The following is a 21,567-nucleotide window of genomic DNA, read 5'->3' as shown; positions in this document are numbered from 1 at the left end:
TTTTCTAACACTTCCCTCTTCTGTGCAGTTTGCAGAGAGTGGAGCTTGCCTTTAATCCCGGGAAGAAATGTCGGGAAAGCTAGTTCCTGAAGGGGATACAAGGCAGCATGAGTGTGCATTGGTTTGCAATCCATTTGGTTTGCAATCACAACCTAAGGGAAGAGTCCCTGAAGTTGATTGATTGTTTCTTCCTTGCTGGCTGCGAGTGCTAATAGTTAATTACCCTGCTGCAGCCCTGCACTCCCCTCTTCAGGCTTAGAGGCTATGCTTTGAAATCGCAGCAGACTGTTGTAACGCACCTGAGACAGGTGAGTATTTGGAGGTGGCATGGCTGGCATGCCGTGTGCCAAGAGGCAGGGCTGGAGATGTGATTCCCAGAGAAGCCCTGGGCCATGAGTTAAGCCTGGTTCATATTTTTCAAAGAAGGTGTTTTGAACTGATTTTTAAAATGGCCTTTTGTCTCAAATGGAAGCGTTTGTGAAAAAAATGGCCTTTTCCATTTCTTTTAACAAAAACACAAACTCCAAATATTTGGGGTTTGGGATTTTGCAGTGCGGGGAGAATGATGGGTTCACTCTGTTCCCCATCTTTTTCAGTGGCAAAAGGGAAAGAAGGGGAAATAGACAAGAACAAAACCCAGAACCTGGTCAGATCCACGTTAGATTTTTTTGAATGTGTTAGAAACCTGTCGCCCTAGAGGGACACATGTGCCTGTTGCCAGCCATGGAACGAAGCTGAGCTGGAAGCTTTCCCCAGGGAGTGAAAATTCTGCGTTTCTGGCAGCTGGCAGCGAGCTAAGCCTGGATGAGCGCTTTCCACATCACTGCTGGTCCCCCCGGCCAGCAGCAGAGCGGTTGTGTGACCAGAGAGCAAAGACTAGTTGTGGGAAGCGACCGAAGGCCTGGGTGTCTATCCTGTTGGCTCCGTGCCCGTCTGGGAGTCAGTCGTTTGGCAAATGAGGATTAGAATGCAGGACCCTCTGGGTGAACGTTGGTGTTGAACCTGAAATCAGCTTTGCAAGCCCATGTGTAACTAACACTGGCAGCTCCGCCAGCCACCCTGGAGACACTGGGAGAGCAACCTCCCTGCTCGCCCATGCTCCCGCAGCGTCCCTGGGGGACGTCAAAGGATCACGGTGCACTGGGACCAGGGAGAGAAATTGGGGCTCTAGCTGTGTAAACAAGTCAGTTCTTAAGTCAGGAACCATGTTTATGTTTGATGTTTGTACAGCCGCTGGGCCAGGACTCAGGCAGTACCATGATACTCCTAATAACATACAGTGCCCGGCGCCGTGGCTCCTGGGCCTCGGCTGAAGTTCCCAGACTGTACCGTAACACACTAAATAAGTATAAATACTACACTGTTGTGGCAGGTTGGTCTTGTGCTTAAGACACTAGGCTGGAACTTGGATCAATTCCAGGCTCTGCCACAGACTTTCCGTGTGACCCTGTCAAGTCATTTAATCGGCGTGTGCCTCAGTTCCCCCTCAGTGACATGGGGAAAGTGATCCTTCCCTGCCTTGCTAGGGACTTGGCTGCAAAGTGCCACCACCACACACAGCTGTGTCCCACCTCCCCCTCCTTGGCCTCTGCCAGAGCTGATTTATAATCAGTGAAGCCAGTGGTTTTTGGCCGGGGCTCAGCTGCGAGCTGTGCTCGGCGAAAGGAAGGCTCCGGCATGGGCTCCTTTCCAGTACTCTCTCCACAACATGGAGCCCTTTGTCTGTGGGGAGGTTTCACCAGACATGAAGCTGACCCTGCCTGAGCATGGAGAGGAAAAGCTCTGGGGGGAGGTTTCAAGTGGCTGGGGGGTTGGGGGGAGGGTAGGATGAAGGGAGAGACAAGGGGCCTGTAACAGACAAGGCATCCACTGTCTGGGAAACTAATTACACCTCCTGGAATAGTATGCGGCTGTTTGCATTTTCAGTGTTACTCCAGCGGACTTGTGGGTTAGCATGAGGGGAGCCGATTCACGTGCTCTCGGAGCTGGCTGGGCTCTTGTAGTCGCAGCAAGAGATGGGGGGACTTAATCAGTTTGATTGCTAATAAGTAATTAATAGCAGCATTATCACTAGGGTGCGGGAAGAGGAAAGCTAAACAGCCGTGAGCATGAACTTTCAAGGGAGTTTGGGACTGTGTGAGAGATCCCTGGCGATTTAACTAGCAATGAATTTCCCTGAGAAAGAAATTGGTGTCTGTATAGGGCCAAGTCCCTGAATCGCTCTGCTCTTGTCGGAGTTCCCAAACAAAAAGGCTCAACCCCGTCTCTTCCAGCGCACAAAGTTGGTAAACGAGATCACGCTTGTGCATGTGCCTTTGAATCTCTGTCGGTGCAATGTTCCCCACAACCGAGTGTGCAAGATCACGACAACTCCAATGATACAGGCTGGGATTCAAAAGCCCTTGGTTGTGCAGGTGCCTAATTCACTTGGGTAATGACTGCAGCTGCCAGGTAAATCACTGTGGAGAAATTGGAGAGGGGCCAGAGAAGAGCAATGAAAATGATTAAAGACCTAGAAAGTATCACCTGTGAGAGAAGATTAAAAGAATTGAGTTTGTTTAGTGGAGAAAAGAGAAGGCGGAGACGGGACATGAGAGCAGCTTTTAGGTACCTAAAAGGGTGTTGCAACGAGGAGGGAGAAAAATTACTCTCCTTGGCCTCTGAGGACAGGACAAGGAGCAATGGGCTTAAACTGCACCAAGGGAGGTTTAGATTCGACATTAGGAAAAACTTCTTAACTGCCAGGGTGGTCAAACACTGGAATAAATTGCCCAGGGAGGTTGTGGAGTCGCCGTCACTGGAGATATTTAGGAGCAGGTTAGACAGACATATCCCAGGGATGGTCTAGACAGTACTTGGTCCTGCTGTGAGGGCAGGGAGCTGGACTCAATGGAGTCTCAAGGTCCCTTTCCATTCTGGTGTTCTACGTTTCAGGGGGCTGGTCTCAGTTTCCCACAGAACCCAGGAAGTTTTTGTCACAAACCCTGGTCTGTTCATGTCCGAGCCCAGCTCCAGCCCCTGTGCAAACCCCAATGACGTCGCGTGCTGGGTACGACCCCAGCTTTATTTAGCCTCAGCACAGTACTCACACAGGGGTCAATTAATTTGACAACAGTTGCAGTGGATTAAGAATGCACATTAGATTAGAGTTTATCGCTGGTGCCTGGATGCAAATAAGCCCCTGCATTCTCCTGATCCTATAAGGCAGTGACACCTCTGGGAGACACTTGGCAGCGCCCAGCCAGGGGGAGGCTTTCCTTCTTTGGTTCTCAGCAGGGCTCCAGTGGAGCCCCCCCAGACACACGGCACTTTGACGGATCCATGCAGCTGCCGCCACACTTGTGCAGGGCCGTCAAACCTAGCGCATCCCCTCACACAGCAGAGGGAGAGAGAGAGACAAGCTCGGTGGCAGCTGAGCAGATGCTGTCACTTTGGCTTGTTGAGCACTGTCCTGTTTACTGGCTTTGTCTCTTCCCTGCCCCATCCCTGTGCCACTCCGATGCCTCCCCTGAACTGTGCCTTGGCTGAGGCCCAGGGGAACCCCAGTGCTATCTCGCCAGCCCTGCGGGGATGCGAAGGCAGGTAGCTCCAGGTGGAGAAACGCAGAGCGGAGCAGGTTTGTCCCAGCCCCACTGCCCTTCACTGAGATTAGTAGGGGTTCCCCTCTGTGGGGCTGCATCTGGGGAGCAGTGGTGTCTGCTCTGGTGCTGGTGCACCCTTCTGGCTCCCACCCCAGGGTTTGCAGCACCTTCCCTTGTCAGGCTTCCTTCCTGAGCGGTCACTGCAGGTTTTCTCCCTTCTGGGTGTCAGTCTCCCTGGGCGATCTGTCCCAGGCAGCCTGCCCTGCCTGCACCACAACCCCCAGGGCTGGCCAGGAACCTCAGCACCCTCTGCTCCCGGCCCAGCTCAGGGTCCTGCAATCAGCAGCCAAGCTCAGCTCCATCCCAAACCTCACTGCACTTTTACCCTGCTCTGTTTGCTAGGCCCCCTTAGCCACCACATGCCTGGTACATGCCTCCCTTTACTCTCCCCCAGGATTTCTGCTTCTTTCCCCGCTAAGCCATCTTCATGGCTTTATACCATCCCATCAGCTGGGCTCCCTCCCACCCCGGTCTCCCTCAGGTGTTGCCTGTCAGGTTTATTGGCTCCTTCATTAACCCTTTCCAGGCTACAAGGGTGTGTGTGTTCAATGTTCCCTCTAATTTTTCCACCCACCCGTGGAACAAATTTTGTTATGTGCACTGAGGCATGTGTGGAGGTGCACCACCAGTAGAAATACAGGCTGCTGGCTGCGGGCGCTCTGCTCATCAGCTGGTCAGCCCCTGAATCTCTCCGGAGCCCAAGTGCTCAGCTTACAGGGAACGCTGGGTGTGAACACCCACCGTGGTAACAGTGCCTAGGGGGGTGAGGAATTTTGTAAGCACTTCCTAGCTACAGGTGGTCTCTGACCTTCAGACACAGCTAGTGAGGCAGCTGGTGTGTGTCTGCGGGGAGCGGGGTGCGCTGGTGGCTGGAATTTGTCAGATACTCCCAACCCCCGCCCAGACCTTCTCTGTATTAGACCCTTAAAACAGGGACATTTCGCTGCAGGCGGATCAGCTTCCAGCTTCTTTAAAATTGTCCACTGTCCCTTCCAATCTGACGTAAACGCCTGCAAACTGCACAGTCCTTTTGAAACCAGGCCCCGAGACGCTGCGTTCTGGTGAAAACCTCACTGCTGCGCCACACCACACCCCATTGGAGGCGTACGGGGGAAACCCTCTGGCGGGTTCCATGACGAAATTTTGTCGAACTCAACCCAGTTCCTATGGAAAGTTCCGATTCCCAGACCGCGTCGTGTTCCGGGGCTGGAAACCCATTGTGCCCGCAAACTTGCACCCGGCTCTGTCCTGACGGCTTCGTAGGACAAGTGAGAGGTGGAAGGACGTGGCGGTTTGTTCCGAGTGGTCCGGCGAAGGGTGTATCTGCTCGGTGACGGGGTCAGGCTTCGGGCACCATTGCTGGTTCTGAACGTGTCATTGTGGCTGTTGTGTGCTGGGCCCTTTTCCTACCAGCCCCAGCGAGGCTCCTCTTGGGAGATGTCACAATTTTGCCTATCAGTAAAAAAAAAAAAAAAAAGAGAAGGCAAATTTCCCCTCTCTTGATTTTTGGCGAAAAGGCAGAAAGCATGTACCCAGTGACCCCTGAAGGCCAGAGCACACAAGGTGAAGAAGGGGAACGTCACATTTATTATGTATTCTTTAAATCTCCTGATGTTTTCGGGGCTGCCTGGTGATTTTTGAGTGACTGGGGCCGATGATGAATGAAATGATGCTCCCTCGGCGCTGGTGGAGCTGTCCTGGTTGCTGTGTGTTTGTGTGCCGTGGCCTGCAGCCCAGCACCTCCAGCCCAATTTACTTGCCGTGAATAATCGTGGCCTGACAGTGTGATTCCTGGAATGCCGCACATCATTCATGGGAAATGGTGCTGCATTTCAGCCGGCGACCCAGGGAGAATTCTAATTCCTTTGGAGCTGGCAGGTAACCAGCCGGGAGATTGCTGGTACGGTGTGTGACGGGGCTGGGCTGGTTCTCAGGGCAGAGCGCCAGGATGACAGCATGCTTTGTGCATGTGTGACACGTCTCTAGGTCTGCCTCGGTGTGTCGGAGCGTGTGTGTGTACAGAGCACGCTGTGTGTGCTAGCAGGAGCGTGCAGTTGTGTCTTTGCAGGTGCAGTGTTATGCACATGGGTGTGCAGTGGCGCGGGGGTGCTGAGCTGCAGCCCCCTTACCTCCGTCCACACCCCTCGCCGCCTCTTAGAGCTGTCGTCGGCAGACAGGACTCTGGGCCTGGTGGCTGGCAGGACCCTGCACACAGGACCTGGTGGTGGGGCTAGCAGTCAAGCAGGACCCAGGCCCAGCCACCAAGACCCCTTGTGCAGGGTTGGCAGCCGAGCAGGACTCAGGGCCAGAAGGGGAGCCCCTGGGGAACAGCAGGACCAGCACCCAAGCCCCTGGCTGTGTGGTGCCAGCTGCTGAGCAGGACCCAGGCAGGAAGCAGAGCCCCCAGAGTACAGTGGGGCCAGCAGCCAGGACACGGGGTGACAGGGGCCAGTGGCCAGAAATTTGGGCAGCAGGGCCATGTGGCCAGGATGTCCAAAACCTGTGGATGCTGCAGAAGCCCCAAGCCCCTATTTCCCACTCCCACGTGGGTGTGCGGACTCGTGCACCGGTACACATGCGGGGAGATGCCTGCTTGGCAGGGTGTTCCCATGGCGGGTCAATGGAGATATGATACCGTGTGGTGCAGCTGGACGAATCGGGAAGAGGCCTGCACAGTATGCTGCTGGGGGGAGGGCTGGCTAGGGCTGCCAGCTTTCCCGACCAGGCGGACTGGATGCCAGTTGCAGGGATGGCGCCTGGTTGGGAAAGATGACAGCCCTCGGGCTGGCTGGGTGGGACAGGATAGCCTGGCCGTTAAGCCACAGTCACGAGACCTGGGAGCTCTGGGTTGAGTTCTGCCAGCCCCTGGGTGAATGGGGCATGTCCCCTCGGGCCGAATGCTCGCCCGGAGTCAGGCACCAAGGCCCAGTTTGGGGATCATCACAGCGCATGAAACTCCTGCTGAAACCACGGTAGCTCTGTGCATATGGTGCAGCCTCTCAGCCCGTCCGGGCACCCGTCTCCTGCCTGCGCCACGAGCTGTTCGCAGAGCTGGGGAAGAGAGACGCTTTGCTGCCTAACCCGCCCAAGGGTCCCGATCCGGACGTGCGCTCAGAGGTTGCCTGCCAGCGTGGGCTTCACAGGAGAGCTCGCACAAGGCCCCCTGGAGCTTCTAGCCCCATGTTTATTAGGGAACTCAGCCAGGAGGTGGGAGAACAGCTGGTTCAAATCTCCTTCTGCCTATGGGGGAGAAGGGATTGGAACAGGGAGTGAGTGCCCGGAACAGGGCATGGGATAGTCCAAAGCAGGCTCAGTCCCGCCCCGACGCTGTCACGCTGTGGCTCACATCCCGGGTAAGTGTGCCAACCACGAGGCAGCCGTGCCGGGCCGGTCGCTTGCCTGCGCTCTCCTGCAAGTGACTCTCTAGGACCCAGAGTGTGACTGTGTCGCTTGCTGCTTAGAGCCGTCCCCCGGGAAAGGGGAGACCCAGAGCCAGTCTCCCTGCGCCAAGGGGGCTTTCGTTATCTTTCCCCAGCACAACAGGAGAGATGGCGGGAGCCCCGCGGTAGAACTTCCCAATGGTTAGAACACTGAGCGGCAAATCCCTTCTCCTCCTTCAGGGGAGGAGGCGTTTGAGCTGGGGGAGGGGAGTCCCCCACTTCCCAGAGAACGCCCTCATCCCCCAGGGAGAGCCATCCTGGGAGCCTGCCCCTGAAAGCGCCGTGCGGCTGTGCACCCCCCCTTGGTGAACGCAGGGGGTGCCCCACCTAGCGCACCGGCTTTGGTGAACCACCTCTCCGCCCGCATTCTGTAGCAGCCTGGGCACCGCCCACCTTTGAGCTCTCTCCCTTCATCGCTCGGTGGGCAGAGAGAGACACATGTCTCACAGAGCTGGACAGGACCCTGGGGGCTCATCGAGTTCAGTCCCCTGCCCTCTTGGCAGGACCAAGCACCATCCCTTTCCTTTTCTCTTTGCCCCAATCCCTAAATGGCCCCCTCAAGGACTGAACTCACAGCCCTGGGTGTAGCAGGCCAACGTCCAAGAGAAGGGCGGTGACGCTTCCCTCAGCCACCCCTGCTGGCCCCGGGATCAGCCACAAGAAAGCTGAGCCCCCTTTAGCCAGGGTAGAGCTCCGACACAGCCCTTCAGGGCTCTCTGTTGGACCCAGACTTTGGGCGTGCACCTCGCTGCCCGAGCGCGTTCCCTGCCAGCGGGTGACACTGCACCCGTCAGGCCTGACGCCTGCAGACTTCTCCTGCCCTGCACCCGTTGGTCCCTGCCGCACCGAACGGGAAGGGACTCCTCTGAGACACTTGTCCCCTCAGGTGATCTGAGCCTTGAGCAGCTCAGGAAGGGGCCAGGGAGGAGGCTGCCCCCAGGTTCCCTTGGGAGCAAACGTGTTCCCCTCCCAGGCCCACAAGGCCAACGTTCGGGGTGGTGGGATGCTTAGCACTTGTCTCCCCAGCCATAGTCCGTAGCGCAGGAGTGTGGGGTTCCCAGGGTTTGGGACAAACGGGCTGTCATGTGTCCCCAGTTGGGCTTTTGGAAACGTGGAGGTTCCCCCAGGCAATGGGTTAGTGCTGGGTTCTCGGGTGAGGGCGGAGACCTCAAATAGGCACTTGAGGGGGCCCCATCTCACTCCGAGCCGGTGCCTTTCAAGTGGCACAGCCATGACTGTTGTGTGCAGGGCAGGGCGTGGGGCTGTGCCCTCCCCTCACTCCTGATTCACACCAGCAACTGCCTGAGATAAAGGGGACGGCACCGGGCTAGGAGAGAGGAGAAACGGGGTGTTTTGGTTGTCTGTAGTGCCGCTTCCCATGAGGGCTTCACGCAAAGGCCACGGCAAACAAGGGCAAGATACCCTGTCACGCAGAGTGGGGTCCCCAGGCCCTGCACCCCAGCCGCAGGCAGAGGCGGCTCTCGCTCAGCGGGAGAACAGGAGGTGACGGGCGACAGGGACACAGCGTAGAACAGACTTGTCAGCACAGGAACCGGAAGCCGTCAGTACAATCCAGCTGGGGGAGAGGGGCCCAGAGGGGTCCCTGAACCGGGTCCTGGTCCCCTTCCTCCCTCTCCAGCCAGCCCAGACTGCCCCACTCACCAGCCCAGGTCCAATTCCAGCCCACCAGGCCCCTGCTCTGCCTCTGTCCTGTGTCCCAGGGAAGAAAGGGGTCACCTGGTTGCCTGGGTTACCAAGAGCCCGGAGGCCCATTGCCTACGTGTGAGAGGTCATCACACGGAAACTCCCCTCACCCCTGTGCACCAGCGCTGTGCCTGGGGAAACTGAGGCACCCACCTCAGGTTGCTGCAGGAGAGTAGGAAACACATGTAACTGAACCAGGGGAACAAAATCCTCACACGCCCCTCTTCGTGCCCCTGACTCCAGAGGGAAGGTGCAGCTGGCTGAGTGCTGCCTCCCCAGCCCTGCAGCCCTGCACCCACAGTCTGCTACATTCACTTGTCTCTCTTGCAGGTGGTGCAGAGAAGAAGGCAGCCACGATGCCTGACTCCCCGGCCGACGTGAAGACTCAGTCCAGATCAACACCTCCCAGCATGCCGCCTCCGCCGCCAGCTGTCACACAGGGTGCCACGCGGCACCCCCCCTTCACGCCCAACACCAGTGAGTAGCCAGGCCCAGGCAAGGGCTCCACAGGACAGGGCTGATGTGAGGCGGGGCAGACTTGGGGCCGCATCCCATATTGGACACAGCCCACTGCTGGGCTCACAAAGCTGGAAGGCCTCCAGCACTGGCTGCGCTGGAGAAAGTAGCCGCCGTCATGCTGAGACGGGTGTTTGTGATCCTTTTTTATATGGACACAAAGCATCTACCCTTCCCGGCACCTTCCTGCTCAAAGTGCTTCCTGTGCATAGGAAAGGGAGCATAATGAGTTTGTTATGCAGACCTCATTCTGGGCTGCATTAACGGGGTGTCATAAGCAAGGCACGACGAGTCATTCTTCCACTCTGCTTTGCACTGATTAAGCTTCAGCTGGATTATGATGTCCAGTTCTGGGTACCACATTTGAGCAAAGATGTGGAGAAATCGGGGAAGGTCCAGAGAAGAGCGATATAAATGATTAAAGGTCTAGAAAACATGAGCTGTGAGGGACAATCGAAAGAATTAGGTTTGCTGACGTTGGAAAAGAGAAGACTGAGAGGAGAGATAAGAGCTTCCGGGTATCTAAAAGGTTGCTACAAAGAGGGGGGAGAAAAATTGTTCTCTTTAGCCTCTGGGGACAGGACAAGGAGCAATGGGCTTAAAATGCAGCAAGGGAGATTTAGGTTGGACAGTAGGAAAAAAATCCTAATGGTCAGGGTGATTAAGCACTGGAATAAATTGCCTAGGGAGGTTGGGGAATCTCCATCATTAGAGATATTTAGGAGCAGGTTAGAGAAACATCTGTCAGGGATGATCTGATGGTGTTTGGTCCTGCTGTGAGGGCAGGGGCTGGAGTTGATGACCTCTCGAGGTCCCTTCCAGTTCTAGGATTCTGTGATTCTGTGGTGCTATATAAAATGGTCGAGCAGCTCCAGGAAGAATTGGGGCAGGGGGAGCCACCCCCAGGCTAGAAAGGAACAAAGGAAAGGGAACTTCCATCTGGTGCCAAGTCACTGCAGCCCTGGGCTGGACTCAGCAGTGCCAGAATCTGGGCTGTATAGAGCGGCTGCTGATGATTTAACCCTATGTGCCTCTTTGGCCAAGTCATTGGGGCGGGATCTGGGATGACCTTCTGGCTGGCTGCCAGTTGCAGGCAGTGGGCGCCGACGTGTTCTCTGCTTTCTCAGATGGGACACAGGGACCCACACCAGGTGCATTTCTACAGTGCTGGAGTCCATGTCACTCCTCTGCTATTACCTGGCACAAAGCAGCTGGTGCCTTGATAGGATTGCTTGGCTCTCAACCACCTCCCTTCTCCCAAGACGTTGCAGCCTCCTTCTCCTCTTTTCAGACACATGGAGCTGCCGCTTGGCACACGCTGGGAGTGCCAGGAGCATGCGCCACGGGGGCCCTCCCTCGCAAGCCTGTGTTCCCTGTTACATGGCTAAGCTGTCCTTTCTGTAGGTCTGGGACACGCTTCTCCCAGGAGACAGGATGGAAAGCTAGAGGTCTGGCCAGCATGGCAGGCGGGTGACCTGGCAAAATCCTGCCCATAGAGTGCATCGCCACTGACGGGTGTGACTGGGGTGGTGTCATGGAGTGTGGGGGTCCCCAAGCCCTGCACCCATATGTAGTCAGATGAGATTCTCATCCAGCAGGGAGAACAGGAGGTGACGGGCGACAGGGACACAGCGTAGAACAGACTTATCAGCACAGGAACCAGAAGCCGTCAGGACAATCCAGCCGGGGGAGAAGGGCCCAGAGGGGTCCCCGAGCCGGGCCCTGGTCCTCCTTCCTCCCTCTCCAGCCCCACTCACCAGCCCAGTTCCAATTCCAACCCGCCAGGCCCCTCCTCCGCCTCTGTCCTGTGTCCCGGGGAAAAAAGGAGTCACGTGGTTGCCTGGGTTACAAAGGCCATGGAGGTCCATTGTGTATATGCCAGAAGTCATCACACTGAAATTCCCACCTCCAACTGTGCACTGGTGTCGTTCCTGGGGAAACTGAGGCACCCACCTAGTGTTACTAGAGGACAGTAGGAAACACACGCAGCCCAACCAGGGAACCCTAATCCCTACAATCTCCACTCTGTCACAGGTGGATGGAGGGGAGCTATTCCCATGGGGAAGGATGGAACAGTAACAGCTGTCCTGCCATTGACGGGTGCCATCGGCATCTGTTCCAGAGTCCAGCATGTGACCATTGCTGCTGAAAACGTTGCATATGGCTTCCCTTAGATGCGCTGACCAGTTGCAGCTACCTTTGGCTTCAGTGGGACTCTGCTCACGCCCCTCAGTGAGGGGCAGACTCTGCCCTGAGGTCCGTGGTGTTCTCCCACTTCTACCACCATCTGAGCAGCAGGGAGGACCTGAGCTGAATTCCTGCTTGCAAGGAGCACTGTGGCCAGCCTGGGAAGAGGGGCTTGGGATGGATTTAACCCTGTGCATCTAGAGCCCTATCTACCCCTCCCTGTGCACATCTTCTGGCTAGCAAGGGCGCCCATCAACGTAGCACCCGGGTCTGTCTGCATCTCCCAGCCGACAGTGATGGTGTGTTGGGACCCTGATGTGGCACAGTGTAACACCACAGAAGCAGGGGTTCCTTGAGATCTGACTGGCACTGCACCATGCTGTGTAGTGGGAGACAGTCCACAGAGCACTGGGCTGCAAGTCAGGAGACCTGGGGACTAGTCTCTGCTCTGCCACTAGTCTACTGAGAAACCTTGGGCAAGTCACTTCCTCCCTTGGTGACTCAGTTTGGCCATCTCTAAAATGGGGATAAGGAAATGGACTCTCTTGGAGAAGTGCTTTGAGATCTGCAAAGGGTTGTAGGGGAGGTAGGGATTGTTCTAGCTGGATAGCTATTCAAGTGCTCTGGACCTCTCCTCTGCCAGAGTCTGTGGGTGTGATGGAGTGGGGGATACCTGTGTGTATGTGAGTGGCTCACAGAGGGTGTGGGGGCTCCTGCTGAGGGTAACCTTGACGACCAGGTAACACCTTTGTACTGGAGACAAAGGAGGAGGTGGAGCCTGAGGAGTCTGAATTGGAACTGGGAGTTGAGAAGCAGTCTGGGCTGGGAGAGGGCGAGACCAAGGAGTGGGCAAGGCCTTGGCTCCGGGGGCCCCTCAGGGCTTCCTCTCCCCAACATGGATTGGACTGGCTGTCTCTGCCTGCTGTACTGACTCCTCTGTACGACGGTGTGTCCTGTCAGCTAATAAACCCGCTGTTCTCCTGCTGAGTGAGAGTCACTCCTGCCTGCGGACAGGGTGCGGAGCTTGGGGGACCCCGAACCCCATCACGGTGGGTGTTAAAGGAGAAGGTACAAAATCCAGTTGCACATGGGCCTGCTTTCTGTCCCATCCCCAGCAGAGTGCAACCAGCCCCTGAAGAGCTGGGGAATTGCTGCAGGAATGCCTCATGGGGCCTCCTCTTCCTGAGCTAACCTGCAAAGGTGAGCTGGCTCTGGTACACAGCTGAGTCCCTGCCCCCAGCCTGGCTGCCTGCCTCTCCCTCTCCCATTCAGGGTTGCACAGGATCAGTCATCCCGCTCGACTAGTCCTGGCAGCCTGGTCCTGCCCCTTTGCGGCAAAGGGTCTCCCCTGATTCCCACTCACTTGCAGCAGCCCGCCCTGCTCTGTGGAGCCAACGGGGAGAGCTGGTCTGGCAATGCCCTGGGACATGCTGCAGAGCTGGTCACCACCCAGGGGTGCTGCTGCAGAGACAAGATGGAGTAGGTGTAGTGTGATGTGTCCCAGGACACAGAGAAACCCTTTGCAAACGGGTCAGTTTGGCTCTAGGGGGCTGGAGGCCACCTGGAGAGCCATTTTCCCCAGTCTCCTCACACAGCTGGGTTAAGGGGACATGGGTGGGCCTCCATCACTTGGAAATGTAAAATTACTGGCCCAATTAATTCGCCCTTATTCGCCCAGGGAGGAGCATGTGGCATCTCCCTGCTGTGCTTGCAAGAGGATGGCAGGCACATCCCCTGGGATTCTACTAGGGGAGGGAGTGTTCAGTCCTGGAAAACTTGGGGTTCCTCAGAGACTCCCCAGCCATCACCACCTACATGGGGGCTTGCACCATCCAGCAGTGGAGGGGAGGAGATTGCAGGGACCTCCCTGCCCTTGTGTTGCCCCTTTGAGCAGCGCAAGGGAGGGGAGGTGATACCTCACTGCGGACCAACGGCTGCTGGGAAAGACAGACAAGCTCTGGAGCTGCAAAGAGCTCTTCTTTCGGTCCATGCTGGCCACTCTCACTGCAAACAACCGTTCGGCAAAGGATCCCTCGAATAACTGTATTCTCTGTGTGTGTTTCCTCTGCGTGGGAGCAGCGACGTAGTTGGTCTAGATCTGCAAGAGGCTCCCTTCCCCACCCCGGCAGGCAGCCTTACCTTCTGACCAAGCACAACAGCTTCTTGCTAATCAATTCTGAGAGTAAACCCCCCCAAAACTCTCCTCCTGCGCCTCTGACAACTGCTTAGTCTTTGAATTGCAGAGCTGCTCCATCTGCTCTGCCCCAGGTGATCTAGGCAAGGCCCAGTCTCTGTCAGGTGTGTTCCGCAGCGTGTGTGGATGGGTGGGGGGGTGGCGTTTTAACTCTGAGCTGCATTCCCAGTCAATATGAGCGTTGGCCTTGGAACCAGATGGTCTCTAATTAGAAATTGGATTCAGCTCGCCTGTGATCTGATGGGTTTTGCTTTTAATCTGAGCTCTGCAACCGATGTGCTGCCTCTGAATTGGTTCTTGGTTTGTATGTGTGCATCCGCGTGAAGCGGGGTGTCCCCCTCCTCCAGCACACTGGGCTTTTCCTAGCCTTGCTGCTGGCCAGGACCACACTCTGTCTGTCTTGCACATGCAGAAAGGCTGCAAGAGGGAGAAGGATTTGAGGTTGCCTCTTAGGCGCTTCGTCCTAGTGAGTATTAGCAACAGCCTAATTCAGAGACTTACCCTGCAAATCAGGGGCTTTAGTAACCAGCCAACTGCATGGTCACCACTCGTCAGCCTTGATGGAGGATGATGTGGGCAGGGCAGAAGTTAGGGGGTGTTGATAAGTGTGTCCGAGTCATGGGGGCATCCTGGTCGTGTCGGACAGTAGAGGGCCATTTTGGATTCAGAGATTTGTCCCCCAAATTGCTTTGATTTGCTTTGGCTGCTCCAGAGAACTCTGCCTAATGGCTGATGCAGGGTTCTGTCCCCACAGTTACGGTGCAGGGCTCTGTTCCCATGCTGGTACAGTGCCGGGTTCTGTTTACACACTGGTACAGTGCAGGGTTCTCTTCCCACGCTGATAAAATGCAGGGTTCTGTTCCCACACTGATATAGTGCAGCGTTCTGTTCCCTGCCACTGACTCGCTGTATGACATGGGTCAGTAGCTACCCCACATTCTGTGCCTCAGTTTCCCTGAGGCAGGGTTGTGATACCAGCCTTGCATGGGAGTGGCGAGGTTTCCTTTACGAATCCCTGCACAGTGCTCACAACCCCCAGGTGAACAAGGCCGTTCAGGGAGCCTGGCCTGGCCTGGCCTGGCCTTTTCATGGAAGGAACCCACAGTCCAGTCCAAGGCGGAGTTCATTAAATCTCTCACCTCTGGATTTTCACCAGGTGGCTCATGCTCTGCACTCAAGTCAGTGGGGGCCGAAGCAGCCCAGCCCCCTTCCCCAGCACTGTGGAAAGCTGCCCCCTCTGGTCTTTCATGCTAGCGTGTGTTTTATTTTGCTTGCAGATCAAGAAGCTGGGCTTCCGACGTTTCTGCCCCGCGGCCGTTTTCATGGTTGCTTGAAATGGTCGATGGTCTGTCTTTGTAAGTAAAATGAAACATACACTCTAGTGAGAGACCCAGATCACATCTCTGCTCACCCTGCCCCAGGGAGCCACCCTTTGGTCCAAGCTGCTGCTCTGCCTGCCAGGAACCGCCTGCCCCGGCTTGGTGCCTGGGGGCAGTTCTGCCAAGTGGCGGGCAGTAGCTGGTTGGGGTGTGCTGCCCCGTGGGAGGGAGGAGACAGGCGGGGGCATGGGGAGTGAAGCTGGGGCAGGGCTGGTACCTGGCTGCTGCCCCCTCCCCAAAGCGCAGGGCCAGGAGAGCTCCCGAGTTACTGTATGTACTCTGCACTCAGGCCCGTGGTTTGGGGGGCTGGGGCACAGCCACAGGAAAGGAGCCCCCAACTGGTGCACCACCATCTGGCGCCTGTGCTGAAACATCGACTCTGGGGGGCACATCACTGTCCTGGTGTGGGGAGCTGGCAACCCCCCTATTCTGTGAGACCTGTGCCAGGACCAGCCCTCTGATTTGGGAGTCACAGGTGTCTGCATCCAACGCTCCATCAGCCACAGCCCGGGGGAGCAGGGAGCATGAACTCACCATGCACAAGGGCGTGCAGTGAGGCTGCTCTCCAGGAGGCTGCTTCTGTTCGTTTGTTACCTTCTCGGTACGAAAGGGACTTTTCCCAGCCTGCTTGCTCCCCGGTTAGGGAGTAGGCTGCTCCACAACCCTTCCATCGGGGCCATGCGGGGAGTTTAACTTAGTAACGCACCTGTCACTGGAATAACAGCGCTTCTGGCCAGGCAGCTATTTTCGGCTCTCTTTAGCGAGCGGCTGATATTGCCCGTAGTAGAGTGAGAGGGAGGCTGAGAAAACACCAGAGTCAGGGCTGCTGGTTTCCAGGAAGGCATAACCACAGCGGGCAGGTTAGTAGTGGATGCAGGAAGCGGGGATTCAGGGGAGCCCCGGTTCTATTCAGCAGCTGGGTTTTCTCAGAGCTAATTGCAGGGTCCTTTGGGGGTTGTCTTCCTGGTATAGCTACATTTGGGGGCCTCGGAGCCCCCATTCCATGGAGTGATTTGCCTGTGTTACAGTCCAGCCGGCGGGATGCACGGGGGTGGGGGTGCTCTGTGTTATGTAGCCTGTGAGCAGGTTCCCTCTGCTCTTCCAAGGGACTCTGTGGTTTTCGGGGGGCGCTCCAGTTTGCTGCACCTCCTGCTCTGGGGAGCCGTGGGGACCAGGCAGACAGGGGAAGGCTGGCAGAAAGCATGTAACTGACTAGGCTGCACAGGGAGAGGCTCCTCTGCTGCGTGATTACCTGTGGTTCATGCTGGTTCGGCGGTTTCAAGCTGCAGTGGGCAGGGGCACAAGAACCCAGCGCTCGGCAGCGGGATGGGCTGGACAGGACCTGGCAGCGTGACCTCCCCCTCGGGTTTCAGAGCAGTGGAGAGCGCAGTTGTTCACCAGCTCTCCTGCAGCGCTTGGCGCTAAGACATCTCTCCTGAGGGCTTGATCTCTGGCCGACATGGCACAGCTGTCACGGGGTAGAAAGCTGATTTCCGGGACTGGTTTGGAGAGAGCCCTGCCTTGCGTTCTGTGATTGCTGCGTGCACAGCTGAGGTTAGTTAGGGCTGGATTTTCCAAGGCGCATGGAGTCCATGTGCTGCTCAGAGACAGTCCCTGGGGCTTGGCCCTGCATGAGCAGCCCTTTGCATGTGCGGGAGACATCACCACCTGCGAACGTGCCAGCCAGTCAAGCGGCGTTAGCCCCTCGCTCTGCTCGTCAGAGCGTGTTTCCTGAGGCCCATGGTTCCACTGCGCATAACCAAGTGCTCCCTAGCCCAATGGTGACAGCCTGGGCTGGAGCCCTCCCTGGCTGGCCTAGTGAGCCTCCATGGGGCTGGGGAAGGTGCTTTACAGAATACAGTCCATGCTCTGGTCCAGGCGAGGCCATGCGCTGCAGCCGAGGGCAGAATTCCCGGACAGGTTCTGCTCTCCATTGTGCCAGTGTTAAAGAGCTGGGTGGCAGGTGTACGGGGTGAGCCAGGTCTCTCGGGGAGTTGGGTGGGCTATTGAATTACCAGGCCTGATGAGCCCAGGGCTGCTTCACGGCACTCATTGACCTGCAGGGGGAGTGACTGTTGCTCTGATCACCCAGCTGCTTGGCAGTCAATTGTCCAGGGAAGCGGCTGAGGCCAGACCTTGCTGTTTGCAGTATGTCATTGTGAGACGAACTTCCCATGCAATCACCATGTGCTGACATAGCTTCCTGGAGGCTGTCATCCCCTCCAGCCCCCACCCCATACTGCCTGCCCTCCCCAGGCTGACCCATCTCTTCCCAGCTCCCTGCCCAGGGCACATCCCTGCTTCCTTGCATGCGGCTGTGATACTAATGCACCATCTTTGCTGGGAGCTGGGGCTCAGCTGAAGCTAAGAATCCTCACACTGAGAACGTCCTGGCGTAGAACTCAGGGCCTCCTGCTCTAAAAACCCCACGGAGTGAAAGGAAAATCCCCATTAGTGTCTAGCTGTATAGAGCATATGGCACACAGCAGAGCTGCTCTGAGTTTCTCCACTAGGGGGCGGCACTGCTTGCTAGTGGTCCATTACCATGTTCTTCCCGGAGGCCAGCCCCTGATCTTGAAAGCCAGTGCCTTCTCCAGCAACACTGTTTCTCTCTCTCTCTCATTGCAGTAATGAATGGAAGCAGCCACTCCCCCACCCCTATCAGCGGAGCTCCTTCCACCCCCAACGGGTTCAGCAACGGGCCGGCCACTTCTTCCACTGCCTCCCTGTCCACACACCAGCTCCCTCCGGCCTGCGGCGCCCGGCAGCTCAGCAAACTCAAGCGCTTCTTGACCACCCTGCAGCAGTTCGGGAACGACATCTCCCCGGAAATCGGGGAGCGGGTGCGCACGCTGGTGCTCGGGCTTGTGGTACGTTCGGTGGGGCTCCTGCCCCCATCAGCAAGATGGTCAGAGCTGGAACCAGGGTGGGCTTTCCCCTTCCTGCTCTGCAGGGCCAGCCCCAGGGACAGCTTTGCCTGTGTTCCTGAATTTGCAGAGAAAAAAGCCTGCCATTTTCCCAGAAGCAAACACACAGGAGCCAAAGGAGCTGGGTTGGAGCAGGGAGATGCATCTCCATCTCTCCTGTCCCCCGCAGCAAATCTGGGAATTTCTTCTGCACTGGGTACAAATGCTCATTTTGTCCAAGTGCTGTACAGAAAGGAGGCAAACTAGTCCTGGTGTGGCTAAAAGGGAAACAGAGGCAAAATCAGAAGTGGGGAGAGAAAGAAGAGGTGAAGACCAGCCCCCACAGCCCAGCCCAGCCCCATGTGTCTAGCAGCCCAGGGATGGTGACAGTGGCATGTGAGTTCTAGACCCCAGTGGAAGTGCCCAGCCCAGTGGGAGGGAAGAGTGTGGGCAGAGGGCTGGCTGTGGGAAGGACGGGACCAGGGGGCAGGTCTCTGCTGGTGATGCCGCAGTCTGAGCTGCCCCTGTCTGTGGCCTGCAGAACTCCACGCTGACCATTGAAGAGTTCCACTCCAAGCTCCAGGAGGCGACCAATTTCCCTCTGCGCCCCTTCGTCATTCCCTTCCTGAAGGTAGGTCCTGTGTGCAGCCTGCCCAGAGACGCGGCCCCACCCAGCCCTCTGTCACCCCATGGGGGAGGGCCACTGCATCAGGCGGTTGCTGTGGGGATCCTGACGAAAGGAGGAGTCTTGGGGCAGCCCTTGTCTTCGGGCTGCAGGGCAGCCGTGGCCCTGGGGAGCAGCGGGGGTGGGGAGGGAGGGAGTACCTGGCATTTCACAGGGAGGCTGTCGGTGGCGTGGTGTTCCTACGCTGGGTTCGGGACTAGGAAGGATGCTGCCTAGGGCTGGTGTTAGCAGCAGGCCAAGAGCCCTCATCCCGCCGGGAGCAGCCCAGCGATTGCAGATCTGGGCTCCAAGCACACAGCCCGGGGCCGGTTTCCAGCGATGGCCCTGGGATGCGCACGAGCAGTAGGGTTTAAAACACAGCAGCTCTGGCATCTCAGGCTGGGAGGCTGCAACCACAGTTCCTTGGGCCAGAGTCTGACTCATCCGACGCTGCACGCGGGAAGGACTGATCTCCTCTGTCCCAGAGCATGCAAATCCCCGAGTGCGGTGGGGCGGGTTCCTGGGAACTGGGTGGCGGAGAGCTCTGGGGTGGAGCCCAGGAGAGCTGCGGGGTCCGTGCTGGGTTGGTTGCCTGCAGGTTGTGGTTTTCGTTTCAAACCCGGGAAGCCAGGAGCCCTGCCCCGTCTCACCAGGGCTCACCCTCCACCCCCCACGCGGGAACATGCTTGAAAGGGCTCGCTCCCTTCTCCCTCTGGGCCAGCGCCTTCCCCTCTCCCGCTGCCCCCGCCCCGGTGCGTGTCTTTGGCCTCCCCGGGCCAGAGTGGGCCATCTGGCTCACAGGACAAGCTGCAGACACCTCCCAAACCAGCCCAGAATCCTGTCTCTGCGCAGCGCCCGGGCAGCGCTAGCGAGACGTCGGCAGGTTCAGCCCAGGCTTGGGCAGTGGCGCAGTCGTGGCAGCAATGGGAGGGGTGCTGACGGACCATCCCGCTTGGATCGCCAGGCCTGGGCTCCCCGGGCTCACTGAGATGGAACCCTTGGCCCCCCGTCGTTAGCACCCGAAAAGCACTGCACCACAATGCGTTAGTGCCTCTGGGGCCGTGCCATGGGCCTGCTCACTCAGCCCTGCCACCCAGAGCCGGCTAGCCCCACGGCCACTCAGGCGGCGGCTCCTGGAACCAGGCTGTTCCCTGGTGCGCTGCCCCCGGGGAGGAGGAAGCCCTGGTCCGGAGGGGGCATGTGAGGGTAGCTCTCAATCAGCTGCTGAACGACCCTCTCTCATCCCCCAGGCTCTCCCTCTCTGCTCTCAGCAGTCTGTTGACTGGGGAAATTTCCCCCGGGGGCTGCGTGGGGCTGGGAAGGCCTCTCCCCAGCTCTTTGGCACAGGCGCATTCGCTTGCGCTCAGGCTCGTACGGCTGAGAGGCTGGCGGAGCTGTTCGCAGCGCAGAGCCGGGGTAGGCCCAGCTGGGAACCATTTGCAATTCATTAAAAATCTCCCGGTTTTATTTGCCTTTAATTCTGCCCTGAGCCTGCTCTGCCGCCTGGCTGGGGCGGGATCGGCAGCGCTGCCATGTCTGTCAAACCAAATATTTACAGCAGATGTTCCAGGCTGGCTTCAGCTGCCCTTGTTTATTAGAGGACTCAAGGGCAGGGGGAAAGCCTCCCTCCTTGCATCTTTATTATCTGCCCTGCCCCAGCCTCAAGAGCTCTACCCTGATGGCTCTGAACTAGCCGCAGGAATCTGGCCAGAGCGGCCTCTGGCTCTCTGGGAGCCTTTGTGTTCCGCTCCCATGGAACGGGGACGGTCTGAGCATTGCAGAGCGCTCTGCAGTGCCGTGGCGCCAGCCCCCCACACAGCCGCGGCAGGCAGGGTGGGCTCGCCTGCCTCCGTCCTGCTGTCCGGGGGAAATCAGCTCCTTCTGGCGGAGGAGCTCGGTGCTCCAGAGGGTTTCAGAGCAGGGTAGGGGGCTTAGATACCCGGGCTCTACTGCCACGCGTGAAAGCTACGCGGCGTGAAAGCAAGCAGGTTCTAGTTTTCATTCAACGGCTGCAGGAGTGGGCGCTATTAAACCGAGCCCCACAATACCACCAGGAGATAGGTGCCATTCTCCTTGCTGTGCGGATGGGGAAACTGAGTCACCGGGCGGCAGTACTGGGCTCTCACAAGTGAGACTGATGCTGACAGCAGCTGACAGTGCTCAGCACCTCTAAAAGTCAGGCCTTGCGTTCTGGGCTGTGGCAGGCTCCTGTGTCCCTGGGCAGGTCACTTATCCGCTCTGTGCCTCGGTTTCCCCATTGGCAAAAAGAGAGGGGCTTGGCTCCAGATCCGTGGGCGGAACCCAATGAGATGGTGCCCTGGAGGAACCTGAGGTCCGTGGCACCTCCGTGCCCAGCGCTCCGGGATCTCAGGGTCTGGAGCAGTCTGGAAATTCGGCTCCTTTCTGCCGCTCTTGCTGGCACCCTGCGCCCAGCTGTTTCCACCCAGGGCGCCAGCTGCTTCTCATTACACTAACTGCCACCGGCCAGCCCCAGCGTGTTTCCCAGACTCGGCTTTTTGAAAAATTATTTATTTAACCGAGGAGCAGGAGGACGGGGGCGGGGGAGGGGGGGGGGTGCTGCCCTCAAATCTAAAGCAGCACATTTCCTCTGCTCACACCCTAACATGTTCAACAGATGGCTGCTTGGCTGGGGATCAGCTGCCTAACTAGAAAAGCAGGCTGGCAGCAAAAGCGCTGGGATAAAAATGTGTTCCTGCTTTGGCGGCTCTCCTCGGGGTCGGAGCGCCATGAGAAACTCGGTGGGGAAGGGAGGAGTTGATTTACACCCCCACCTCCGCCCTGCGCACATGCTGGAGACGGGAGCGCCTCCTGCTGGCCGAGCTGCCGGCCCCACCCACACGCAGGTGGGGCTCTCCCAGTTGGCCCCGCAGGGCGCTACAGCCTGGCAGGCCCTGCAGCTGGAGGCCACGTGAAGC

At 57.7% G+C, this 21,567-nt stretch overlaps 1 protein-coding gene across 5 annotated transcripts in view; it reads left to right on the top strand.

Annotated features, from left to right (window-relative positions):
• CBFA2T3 (CBFA2/RUNX1 partner transcriptional co-repressor 3) overlaps window positions 1-21,567 on the top strand; it is a 96,620-nt gene that overhangs the window by 57,889 nt on the left and 17,164 nt on the right. For 4 of the 5 annotated variants that reach the window (XM_075008258.1, XM_075008261.1, XM_075008259.1 and 1 more), the window contains exons 2-5: window positions 9,116-9,262; window positions 14,960-15,037; window positions 17,690-17,931; window positions 18,509-18,598. In XM_075008258.1, the coding sequence (XP_074864359.1) occupies window positions 9,116-9,262; window positions 14,960-15,037; window positions 17,690-17,931; window positions 18,509-18,598 (557 nt within the window). The remainder of the gene's footprint in view (window positions 1-9,115; window positions 9,263-14,959; window positions 15,038-17,689; window positions 17,932-18,508; window positions 18,599-21,567) is intronic. The other variant, XM_075008260.1, reaches the window with a different exon arrangement.

Source organism: Carettochelys insculpta, chromosome 14 (assembly GCF_033958435.1).
Source record: "Carettochelys insculpta isolate YL-2023 chromosome 14, ASM3395843v1, whole genome shotgun sequence".
Taxonomy (NCBI): Eukaryota; Metazoa; Chordata; order Testudines; family Carettochelyidae; genus Carettochelys; species Carettochelys insculpta.
This window is presented reverse-complemented; position numbering and strand designations above follow the sequence as displayed.